The 13,155-nt window shown below is 40.4% G+C and overlaps 1 protein-coding gene across 2 annotated transcripts in view; it reads left to right on the forward strand.

Annotated features, from left to right (window-relative positions):
- dspa (desmoplakin a) overlaps positions 1-7,722 on the forward strand; it is a 54,148-nt gene extending 46,426 nt beyond the window's left edge. Inside the window, exons 20-24 of one of the 2 annotated variants that reach the window (NM_001423755.1) lie at positions 489-572; positions 716-823; positions 930-1,028; positions 2,244-4,070; positions 4,374-7,722. In NM_001423755.1, coding sequence (NP_001410684.1) covers positions 489-572; positions 716-823; positions 930-1,028; positions 2,244-4,070; positions 4,374-6,857 — 4,602 coding nt within the window. In that variant the 3' untranslated portion in view covers positions 6,858-7,722. The remainder of the gene's footprint in view (positions 1-488; positions 573-715; positions 824-929; positions 1,029-2,243; positions 4,071-4,373) is intronic. The other variant, NM_001423756.1, reaches the window with a different exon arrangement.
- The last annotated feature ends 5,433 nt before the right edge of the window (positions 7,723-13,155 follow it).

Genomic DNA, 13,155 nt, shown 5'->3' on the forward strand with positions numbered 1-13,155 from the left:
GATCCATCAATGTAGAAAAGTGATGTAAACTTATAATTTCCGTAATTAGAAAAAAAAATGACATACTAACATCCAGGAAAACTCCCGATCACAGATATATGTGTATATGTGTATATCTCTGGCTTTGGATGGCCACAGTCCTCCACTGTACCTTGGTCCTGCATTCATTTCAAAGGAGCGCTACCCTGTAGCAAGATGGCGGCGCTATTGACGCATTCCGTCCAATAGACAACAAAAGGCCAGGCGTCATCTAGTGTATATATCTATGATTTTTAACAACAAACGATTACCCTTTAAAGACTTTTGCGCACTCTGCGCTTGTTAATAAATTGTATTTGATTTATTGTGCACCAAATAATGACACAACTTTAAAATCCCATGTTGTGCAGTTTTATACATTTAGATAACATCGATACAGTTTGATATACATATAAAGAGAGAATAAAATATGCTAAATTAAAATAAATATGTATATGTTCAATAAACAGGCGCTTTATTCTGAGATCAAGGGGAAGAAAGAAAAGGTGGATGCTGTGGTCAAAGACTCAGACACATGTGCTGCCTCCATAAAGGTGATACTCCTTTTCATTTATTCATTCATTCTTTCAGTCAGTCATCCATTTATTTATTTATTTGAGACATATATGAGGAGGGATAATAATTTTGCTCTGTTAATATTGCAAGAGGCTCAGTTTTCTGATTTCTATGTTCCCAGGACTACGAGCTCCAGTTGGCGTCTTATAGTGCAGGTCTGGAGACTCTGCTCAACATTCCCATCAAAAAGACTATGCTGCAGTCTCCAGCCACTGTTCTCCGGGAGGAGGTAATCACACCACAACACAATACATATGATTTACTTGAGTATGTGAGCTCTCAAAGCTCCTTTTCTACCTACAATGACTTTAACCACAATGACTGTTTCACTACAGGCAACAGATTTGCAGTCTCGCTACATTGAGCTCCTGACACGATCAAGTGACTACTACAAATTCCTTGGGGAAATGCTGAAAAACATGGAGGAGTTAAAGGTGAAAGTGCTGTTTTAGTTGAAACGTGTTGTGAATACATCTTTGCAAAGCGTTTGCCAAACAGGCATGTCGTTTGTTGGATAAATAATCTGTCAGTGGATCTATCATATATCTGCTCATAGATGGATCAGCTGATAGATGCGGCTTTCAAATGCTCCAGTGTCCGTGTATCTGTGTTTGCACTTTGTGATCAGTGGTGAAGAGTTGTGAAGCAATGACCTTCAGAGCCAATCACAGTCATATCTGTTGAGCATGTGAACACAACAGCCCAGGGGTGGCCAACCCTGTTCCTGGAGAGCCACCTTCCTGCTGATTTCAGTTGCAACCCATATCAAATACACCTGCCTGTAATTATCACGTGGTCTTCAGGTCCTAATTAATTGGTTCAGGTGTGTTTGATATGGGTGGCAACTGTTACTGCAGGAAAGTGGCTCTCCAGGAACAGGGTTGGCCACCCCTGCTATAGCCAATCAGTGGTGTTCAAGAATGTGTGCAACTCAAATATTAGTAAAAAAATATGCACATTTTTAAAATATTGGTATTGATTGGTACCAAAGTCAATACTTTTGACAACCCCTAGAACCTTTAAGGCAGGGGTGTCCAAACTCGGTCCTGGAGGGCTGGTGTCCTGCAGAGTTTAGCTCCAACTTGCCTCAACACACCTGCAAAGATGTTTCTAGAAAGCCTAGTAAGAGCTTGATTAGCTAGCCCAGGTGTGTCTGATTGGGTTTGGAACTAAACTTTGCAGGACACTGGCCCTCCAGGACCGAGTTTGGACGTGGCTGCTTTAAGGCACTCTGCGACTATCTTTGAAATGCCTCTCAGGCAGTATGCTCAGGCATTCTGTTTGAATGGGGAATCATGAAGTTCTCCAAAATTGCTTGCCAAGCTTACAATTTAATTTTATATTAGGAATCACCAATGAAATTACGAAAGGAAATAACTATCTCCTTAGTTTCATTTCTGAACCTTAGGATCACACATAATCTGCGGAAACTCACGTCTTATCCAAGCCCCTCCCTCAGAGTTTCATCAGTCTATAGCTATCAATGCTTGACTTCTATATTAGAAGGCGGGGCTTCATTCGTCATATTGACAGTTAGACTTTCCCCATTCAAAACTATACAAGTGACACATCTTGTGTATTCTGTAGTCTTCATTATTGTTACAGTTGGTTTATTGTCACTAACTACTGCTATTCCACTTTTTATTCAGATGCGGAACACCAAAATTGAGCTTTTGGAGGAGGAACTGAGACGCCTCAAGGACAACCTCAAAGATCAAAACCAGAAGAACAAATCACTGGAGGACAGTTTGACTCGCTTCCGCCTGGAGCTGACCCAGTCCAAAGAGCAGCTCATATCTATGGAGGAGGTGAAGAGAACCCAGGCCAGGCAGTGCAACACTGCTCAGGAAAGCCTGGATAGTACTCAGAACCAGCTGAAGAGTTTACAAGATGAGATGTCCCGCCTTACATTCCTCATCGAGGAGGAAAAGCGCAAGCGAAGGCTGGCCGAGGAGCGTTACACCAACCAGCAGGAGGAGTATGAGCTGGCCATGCGCAAGAGACAGAAAGAACTGGAGGAGCTCACTTTGTCCAAAAGTCAATTTGAAAGAGCCATCAAAGAGAAAGAGCGGGAGATTGAACGGCTGAAATTACAGCTGCAGGATGAGGCCTCCCGACGCTCGGCAGCAGAACTGGAGACCTCAAAGGTAAGAACCCAGTTGAACCAGGACATAAGTAGCCTAAAGCAAACATATGAATCTGAGATCCACGTCACCAAGACCACAGTGCTCAAGTCGGCACAGCAGAAGGATGAGGAATCGGCATCTCTGAGACTTCAGGTGGACAGGTTAACCTCTGAGAAGAGAGATCTGGAAGAGGAGCTAAGGAAACTGCAGCTTTCTTTCTCCCAGACGGAAGCGGCACGACGGAAAGCAGAAGAGGACGCGCATCAGAAGAGATCTATGGCTGCAGATGAAAGCAGATCCAAGAAGGAACTGGAGTCACAGATTCAGATCATAATTCGTCAAAGGGAAGACATTGAAACTAGACACAAGATGGACCTGGCTGATGCAAACAGAGTTGCTCAGGAAAAGACCCGTGAGATCACATTGCTGACGCAAAATTTGCAAGACGAGACCAGGCGGAGGAAAGCAATGGAGGTTGAGAATCAAAGCCTCAGACAGTCTCAGGCTGAAATACTAGCCAAGCAGACTTCAACCACAGAGGTCATCAACAAATTAAAGGTCTCTGAGCAAGAGGTTCTCATTATAAAGAGAGAGTTGGATGTACAGAAAAGTGATAAGATGAAGTTGGAGCAGAATGCCACCAGGTTGCAGAGTCGCATAAATGAACTGCAGTCCAAGGTGAACGAGTTGCAGGCTGAACTGGAGAAAGAGAGAAGGAATAATCAGGATGAGCTCACGAGGAGGAAACGCATGGAAACTGAGTTGGATAGGGTAAATCAGACGTGCCGTGAATACACCACTACCATCAGCACTCTGCGGGTCCAACAAGAGAAAGAAAGTTCTTCTGGACGGAGGTACGAGCAGGAGCTTCGCAGTGCAAAAGACGAGTTGGAGAGAAGCCTGAAAGAGTATAAAATCACAGTAGAGAATCTGACCAAAGTCAATGCAGAACTGAAGGCTTTGCAACAGCAGCTTGTACGGGAGCAGGGCCTGGTCCGAGAGGCTAATCAGCGAAATGATTCCCTCTACAAGACTATTGAGGAGAAGAGTCGACTACTAAATGAGAGCACTAGCGAGGTTGAAAAGTTGCAGACCCTCACCCAGAATCTTACCAAAGAGCGCCTGCGACTTGAGGAGGAACTAAGGAATGTGCGGCTCGAGCGGGATGATGCTAAAAGAAGTCTGGGCACCATTGAGAGTGAAAGTGCTTCACGATTGTCTGCCATTCAGTTTCAGTTACAAACCAGCAATAACAGAGCAGTGGAACTGCAGGAGCTAATCAATGAACTGACAAAAGAGAGGGAAAGTTTAAGGGTGGAAATCGCCCAAATCCAAAAGCAGTTCTCAGAGGTATTTTATCCTGAGTGACACAAGCAATTTTCTTCTGTATCAGCTGAATCAAAAATACATCACCATTTTCAGCTAACTTTGCTGGAAATTGCTTTGCTGCCTAATATTTGTGACTTTTAAACGCACATTTTCTGCATAACACTGCACGGTTGCTGTCTTTCTACTAATTATGTTCCCTTGTTTTCCTTTGTTTTATTCTAACCACGTCTTAATCAAACAATAATTCTTGCCATGCATTATTCAATCTTCTAATGTTACTAAAAAGCATTCTTTTAACAACACCATTTCTCGTTTATTTTTCAGACATCCATGATGATCCAGCGATCTGATTCAAACTACAAAGACATTGTGCAAGAGAGAGATAGTCTCTTAATCAAACTGAAGCTGCTGCAACAGGACAAAGATAAGCAGCAGCGATATGAAGAGGAGCTCAGGCGCATCAAACTTACCTTGGAATCAGAGACCAAACAGAAGCAACGTCTCCAGGATGAAATCGATAAAATCACCAAGGATTTCAAGTACTGGAAAAGCCAGTACGAGTTAAAAGAGGGGCAGATCAGACAGAGCGAGATGGATAGAGACAGAGTAGAGAGAGACCGAGCCTCCTTACAGAGTGAGATCCAAAGATTGACCGCTGAGCTGAGAAGTGTTGAGGAACGCTACAGAGGTCGTCTTCAGAGCTCAGACAAGGAAATCTCGGAGCTAATGCGTAAGAAGGAGTCTTTGGAAATTGAGCTGAGGAGATTGCAACAGCGTCCAGCTGCAACCTGGAAGCAAACCCAGACAGATGAGATCTCTAAGCCAGTTGTTGAGCAGAAATTGACAGTGCAAGGTCTTCGTGGTGAGGTCTCACTTACAGAGCTTGTCGAGTCCGACTTGCTCGATCAAACTGATTTGGACAAAATAAACCGAGGACAGCTAACCAGTAAAGATATCGAGCACAAGCTCAAATCATACCTTGGTGGCTCTGATTGTATCGCTGGCATCTATGATGAGGCCAAGGATAGAGTCATGCCTTTTTACCAGGCGATGAAAGATGGTCTACTCCGACGAGGAACCACACTGGAGCTCCTGGAGGCCCAGGCTGCCTCTGGTTTCATAATTGACCCAGTTAACAATGTCTGTATGACCGTTGAAGAAGCTTGGAAGAGAGGTCTTGTAGGAAAGGAGTTCAAAGACAAACTCCTGTCTGCTGAGAAGGCTGTGACGGGATACAAAGATCCTGCAACAGGAAAGATCATCTCACTCTTCCAAGCTATTGAGAAAGAGATCATTGAGAAAGGCCATGGAATCAGACTGCTGGAAGCTCAGATAGCCAGCGGTGGGATTATTGATCCCAAAGGTAGCCATCGAATTGATGTGGAAGTAGCTTACAGGAAGGGTTACTTTGACCGTGAGATGAATGAGATTTTGTCCTATGAAGGGGATGACACCAAAGGTTTCTTTGATCCCAACACCCATGAAAACCTCACATATCTAGAGTTGAAAAAGAGGTGCATTAAAGATCCCAAGACTGGGCTCATGCTTTTGCCTTTAAATGACAAGCAGAAACCAAAGCAGACGACAACCCAGAAGAACACACTACGCAAAAGAAGAGTAGTGATCGTAGACCCTGACACTGGTAAAGAGATGACTGTACGAGAAGCGTACCATCGAGAGTTAATCGACTATGACACCTTTCTGGAACTTTCCGAACAAGAGTGCGAGTGGGAGGAGATCACGATTGAAACATCTGATGGAAACAAGCGTTTACTTATTGTCGATCGCAAAACTGGAATCCAGTATGACATTCAGGAGTCCCTACAGAGGGGAATTATCAATAAACAAACTTTGGAAAAGTACCGTGCAGGGACTATGACGCTCACCGAGTTTGCAGCTCTGATCACTAGTAAAAGCAACAGCTCTGAGCTTGCCATCTTCTCCAGCAGTCCTGAGGATGTAGCCACCTGCAGCAGTCCCACACAGCCATCATCCCCAACCGTCCGCAAACGATTTGCAAGTGTTTCCATAACTCTATCCCCTCCATCTGATATTTTTGACGACCAGAGCCCTGTGGGAGCAATATTCGATACGGAGACCCTTGAGAAGATAACCATCCCCGAGGCTCAGCGACGTGGAATAGTGGACAACATCACCGCTCAGCGTCTTCTTGAAGCGCAGGTTTGCTCCGGAGGAATTATCAATCCCGCTACAGGCCAGAGACTATCTCTGAAAGACGCCGTACAGCAAAGCCTCATCGATGAAGACATGAGCGTCAAGCTAAAACCAGCGCAGAAGGCTTATGACGGTTTTGAGGATGTGAAGACCAAGAGGAAACTTTCTGCTGCCGAAGCCATGAAGGAAAAATGGTTGCCCTACGAAGCCGGCCAGAGGTTTCTAGAGTTCCAGTATCTCACAGGTGGACTCATAGAGCCAGGAACTGGACGCCGTGTCAGCATTGAGGAGGCCATCCGGAAAGGGTGGCTTGATGGCAAAGGTGCACAAAAGCTGCAAGATACCAGGAACTACATTAAGAACCTTACCTGTCCCAAAACCAAGCTTAAAATCTCATACAAAGAGGCGATGGATAACTGCATGGTGGAGGAGAACAATGGCATGAAGATGCTCCAGGCGACCTCCATGTCTACCAAAGGCATAAGCAGCCCCTATAATGTGTCCTCTGGGCCAAGCTCTCGCTCTGGATCCAGAGCCGGATCCCGAACAGGCTCAAGAAGTGGATCGCGCAGAGGCAGTGTCGACTACAGCTCTTCATCTGTTTCTTACACCTTCTTCTCCTCTGCTTCTTAATGCCGCTATAATTTCGATGCTTAACATGTACAATTTTAGATCTTAGAATGATTTTCTATTGAGTTCCAGTATGGGTTTGGGATGCAGACTGTAGATTGACTAGTTTGACTTGCTTTTATAGTTATTAGCAGTGATATATTTCCTTGGGTGTTTTTAGATTATGAATGCAACAGATTTAAGTGCCTTTGATTATTTTCAGAAGGGGAATTTTAGATTCATCATGACATTTAACAGTGTTTTTGTCAGTCCTTATTTGGTTTGTTTGCAATACAAAGTTGTACTGAAATATTTTACTTTGCCTGTTTTATTGACTTTTTATATAGAATTAATTTAGAAGACACTTCTATCCTAATTGACTTCCAAATATGAAAAATAAGCAGCGTTTTCACATTGTTTAGAAAGTTAGAATCATCTACCGACTTAGTATCAACATGTATTTACATATTTCAAAGTAGAAATCTGATATATTTTGAGATTTGCCTCTAATGAATGAATATTTGATTTGATTGTGTTTATATGGAGAATTTTAAACAATAAATTCTATCAAACTATTATTCTTTCTGTTCATTTTTTACTCTTCAAACCTTTATTCCAGATTTACCTTACAATCTAAGTTTAATGAGAAACTTTTATGCAATATGATTTATGTAACACTTCACAAAAAAAGCTGTAAGGCAAATATGCCACCCAATGTGCATTTTGGATGATTGTTAGGTCTGATTTTATAGTGTCTAGACAAAAGCGGAAATTTGGGCTTGTTCCAATAGCCACAGGAGCACGTGCATGTGACAGGAAATAGTGTAAGGCTGTGCCACTTCTGAAGAAGGCCAAATCTCAGTGCACTTAAAGCAGGGGTGCCCAAACATTTTCTTAAAAAGGGCCAAAAACCAAACTTGATTAAGGCTAGTGGGCTGCAGGAAAATACAGTTGTCATGGATAAGTTCCTAATTTATTTACTAATAATTAAAATAACTGGAAATTATTGCTTTGTGTTTCTGCAGTCTGCTTTCATCAAGTCTGATTACAAAAAAATATTACATTTTTACCATCAGAAGCTGCTTCATAAAATGCTGCCACACAACTGTGTTTAAACCCCTTATAAAAGTGATTTTTTTTTTTGCATAATAGGTCCCATTTAATTTATTATTTTCAAGATAAAATGCCCCCAAATACACATACAAACATTATTTATAAAGATAAATAGGTTGATTTTTGCTTAATATGTACTCTTTAATGACAAGTAAACATTCCAGTTGAAACGAAATGATACCTTTTATAAGTAGAAACAACACCCTGTTGAAAAAAAAACTACTTAAACCAGTCTGGGCTGGTTTTAGCTGGTCAACCAGCCTGGTTTGAGAGGGTAGTTTGGCCATTTCCAGGTTGGTTTCCAACCATTTCCAGCCGGGTCTTAGCTAGATCAGGCTGGAAAATGACCAGCTAAAACCAGCTGGACCAGTCTGGTTTAAGCAGAAGCTGGTTTTGGCTGGGATCCCACCCTGGGTAGGCTGGTCAAGCTGGATTTAGCTGGTCATCTCCCAGCCTGACTAGCTAAGACCAGGCTGGAAATGGCTAAAACCCCTCTAAAAGCAGGCTGATCGAACAGCTAAAACCTAGGCGTTTTTTTTTTTTTTTTTCATCTGGGACGTTTATATAGTTTATTTTAAAGCGTAAAGTAATGAAAAATCAAAGTGTGTAAATAAATTGTTTGTGTCCCTGTCTGGCAAGGGTATACTTGGACCAATTACTGGAAATAGCATCTAGATAAATAGATGCTATAATAGCATCTATCTAGAAATAGCATCTATCTAGATAAGTGGTCAACTAAAGCCCTTGGCAGCATCTGAAATAGCACACTTTATATAACAAAGAAATAAATATAGAGTAGGCCTTGAAGCCAATTTCTAATTCACAGTAACGTACAAGATCGAGTACGCAAAATGATCGGGAACTACTTCCGGTAAGATTCTGAAGCTTCTGATGGATGGAAACTGTCTTATTATGTTTGTTTTAATCATGTATTACCATAAACACACATGCGTGTAGAGGAAGTAGTTCGTTGATCGTTTACTGACATTATTCATTTCCCCATTCATAAGCAAATTAATCGAAAGTTCTAAAACAATAGGCTAATACAAAACATCCGCGTTGCAGTATAGCGACTCAACTAAAGATAGTCACATGAAAACGACAGCAGTGAATGAATGATGTATTGAAAAATACGAAAAAATACAACAATTGATCGTACATTTTTGAACCACACTATTACTTGAATATGTTGTATAAACAAATTAACTACACCATTTTCTTGAACCTAATGTCCACAGTATTTATTACAGTTGATAACCATTAGGTGGCGTTATTGTACTTGTATGTAATCCACCAGTAAAAAAACACTAGCAAAACGAGTATTTCGCTGGTTGTGTGTGTAATTAATTTCTGTGTGTGCATAGATACACAGCATTATGTTTCTTGTCTTTCAATAAAACAAATCAATAGTCTTTGTATCTAGTTAATTAATGTATCCCCACTGAAAAAAAAAAAAAAAAACAGTTTAAACTAGCCTAGGCTGGTTGGCTGGTTTTAGCTGGTCGACCAGACTTTTAGATGAGTTTTGGCAACTTCCAGGCTGGTTTTCAGCCATTTCCAGCCTGGTCTGGTCCATCTGGGAGATGACCAAAAACCTATGGCCAGTTTAAATCAAGCTGGTCAAGCAGGCTTTAGCTGGTCATTTTCCAGCCTGACCAGCTAAGACCAGGCTGGAAATGGTGAAAACCAGCCTGGAAGTGGCCAAAACCCCTCTAAAACCAGGCTGGTTGACCAGCTAAAACCAGCCAACCAGCTTAGGCTGGTTTAAGCTGTTTTTTAGCAGGGTAGTGTAGCAATATTCAGTCCACAATTTATTCAAAAGATACAAATATTCAAAAGATATTTGAATCTGACCCTGCTAAAAAATCCAGCTTAAACCAGCCTAGGCTGGTTTTAGCTGGTCGACCAGGCTGGTTTTAGAGGGGTTTTGGCCACTTCCAGGCTGGTTTCCAGCCTGGTCTTAGCTGGTCAGGCTTGAAAACTACCAGCTAAATCCAGCTAAAGCCAGCTTGACCAGCCTGGTTTAAGCTGGATATAGCTGGTTTTGGCTGGGCTCCCAGCCTGCTAGGCTGGTCAAGCTAGTTTTAGCTGGTCATCTCCCAGCCTAACCAGCTAAGACCAGACTGGAAAAGGCTGGAAACCAGCCTGGAAGTGGCCAAAACCCCTCTAAAACCAGGCTGGTTTACCAGCTAAAACCAGCCAACCAGCCTAGGCTGGTTTAAGCTGGATTTTTCAGCAGGGAGACTTACATGATATTGTAATTATTTGCTAATATTTGAATATTTCCCAAGGGATGTTTGACAGAGCAAGGACATTTTTTCACAGTATATCTAATATGTCTTTTCTGGAGAATGTCTGTTTTGTTTATTTTTGATATGTATTTACATTTATTGTTTTCAAGCAAGTATCTATTTACATACATATTTATTTATATATTTACTTACAAACTTACATACATACTTATTTTCTAACATACATACATATTACTTTATTTAGTTCAATACTTATTTACTTACGTATTTACTTATTTACTTACATGGTTATTTATTTACGGACCTACTTACCTGTTTATTTACATATTTTTTTTACTTGCTTATTTACTATCATATATACAATTATACTGATTATTTATTTATTTATTTACTTACATACTTATTTACTAACATACATACATATTAATTTATTTACTTAAATACTTTTTTAAATACTTATTTACTTACATATCTATTTACTTATTTAATAACATTAAATACATACTGATGACTTAATTAATTTATTTACTTAAATACTTATTTACTTACTAAACTAGATATTTACAAAGGAGCCTACAATTCACACCCGCTCACCAAGACATGGTCATCAGAACAGTAAATCAAACCATGTTGATTCCTTAATAAACACAATACCTCTATTGTGTGATGGCTACTCACATTACACCAGGATAACCGGTTTCTTTAAACATGGAAATGAATTCATTATACTCCACTGGTCTCCATCAGATTTCAAGGCCCTAATGGAGTGTAGTGAAAGGGAAGATTTGTACGATGTATGACATCGATGACTCTATCTCAGAGAAATGTGTCCAGCTTTCACAAGGTAGTTCATTTTAATGATGAAATATGCTATCATTGTGCTACTAACCCAAACCGCTCAATCCCTCAGAACCAATCAAATCCACAATGTTGCGAGCATAATCTGATGGGTAGGATAAAATGTCAGGAGACTTGTAATGGCAAGGTGAACCTAATAATGTGGCCATGTTTAAAAGAAATGAGAAAGATGATCCTTGTGGTGTAACAGACAAATAATTATAGAGGTGTGTGCAGCTCTATCCTGTTTGCCCTCCAGGTGTTCACACCAGTCACGTATCAGGAAGCTGCATTTCTTGGCACCACAATCATCTTTTTACACCGTTCATCGTGAGTTTGCATGTTCGTTTGACCAATTCGTCCTTATATGTTATGTCATTATATATGTAAAATGCTTGATTCTGATTGGCTGATGAGTTATTTTCAGATAAACACACAGATAAAGTAGTTCCGGCAGGTTTTGAGTGCATTACAGCTGCTATTTCCAAGCTACAACAATCAGAAATAACATCAGTACACAAATGAAGGCTTTGGAGGAGATGTGGAGGAAATTAGTGCCACACAGGAGCAGTTTGAGGACTGAAACCTGACAAATGACTTAAATACAACACCTGAAAAGTGACTTTAGCTGAGGGAACAGTAGTATAAGCAAAATAATGAACTTAACTCCATTGAACAATTAAAAAAATAATGCAAAACTTCATCGGACATACATTATTTTGCTAATATTTTAAAGGCCAGTGGTCTAATTATTCCTTACATATATGGTATATCATTATACATGCACCCAAGTCACGTTAGAATCTACACGAAGCCAAAACATATACCATATTTATTACATATTACAAATTTTGGATGTCACAGTGGAGCAGTGAGTAGCACGATCACCTCACAGCAAAAAGGTTGCTGGTTTGAGCCTCGGCATTTCTGTGTGGAGTTTGCATGTTCTCCCGTTTTGGCATGGGTTTCCTCCGGGTGCTCCGGTTTCCACTACAAGTCCAAACACATGCGCTATAGGCGAATTGAATAAGCTAAAATTATCCGTAGTGTATGTGTGTGAATGGGAGTGCATGGATGTTTTCGTTTGCAGCTGGAAGAGTGTGAAAACAAATGCTGGATAAGTTGGCGGTTCATTCTGCTGTGGCGACCCCTGATTAATAAAGCGACTAAGCCGAAAATAAAATAAATATATATTGTTAAACTTGGTGTATTAAGCGAACAGAGCTTATATAGAGTCACAGTGACTCAGCTCAACATTGTAAGCCATCTATCGAGTCATATAAGTATTACAGTTGATCCAGAGCACCGAATGTTCATTTAAATACATGTTTGAGTTCAGACAACACACATTTAAAGGCTACAGATTCCAGCCTATTTATGTATTCAACCGCATTAAGAAGCAGAACTAGAAATATACTCCAAATTAAATAATGATCGGTGATTATATTTCGACTGTAAAAGTAGTGGAAAGTGTTATTTTTATTTATTTATTCATGTTTTACATTGTTTAGGCAAAGACATAAGATGCATTGTGACTTTTAAGTACGTCATCAATTCGTGTTTCCTTTGATTTTATTTAAATTAGCGCATTAATATGCAAAATAGAATTGATGCAGAAGGCTTCAGCAAACACAGTTTATCTGACGTCAATTACGAACTGCAGATTTCAGATACACTGCTGTAAAATGTTTATTTATTACAAGATTTAGACACTGAGTGACAGTCATATGCATAAATAGACTACATGAGTACCGCAGTTTAATGTAAACGCGTTTAATTAATCAAAATAAACATAAATAAATACAGTACGAAGACGCCCTTTCCTGTTTATGACAATTAAATGTGAATTACAGTCTGTCTTTGATGAGTACTGACCTCGGCTGCACTCATAAGGTCACACCCCTCACATGCGGGGAAAAAAATTCCTTTGAAACTCCTTCAAAAGGCGGATTTCTTCAAAATAAAGGTATAACATTTAAATTATGATTTTAGAAATGTGTGTGAATAATTACTTTGAATTTTTTACAGCTGATTTAAAGTACAAAAATAATTGGGATTAAAGGGGATGGATATTTCCAAATGTGTGATCTCCCAGCTGCGCTGGAAAGTCGCCTTGTTGT

The sequence above is a fragment of the Danio rerio genome, chromosome 2 (assembly GCF_049306965.1).
Source record: "Danio rerio strain Tuebingen ecotype United States chromosome 2, GRCz12tu, whole genome shotgun sequence".
NCBI lineage: Eukaryota > Metazoa > Chordata > Actinopteri > Cypriniformes > Danionidae > Danio > Danio rerio.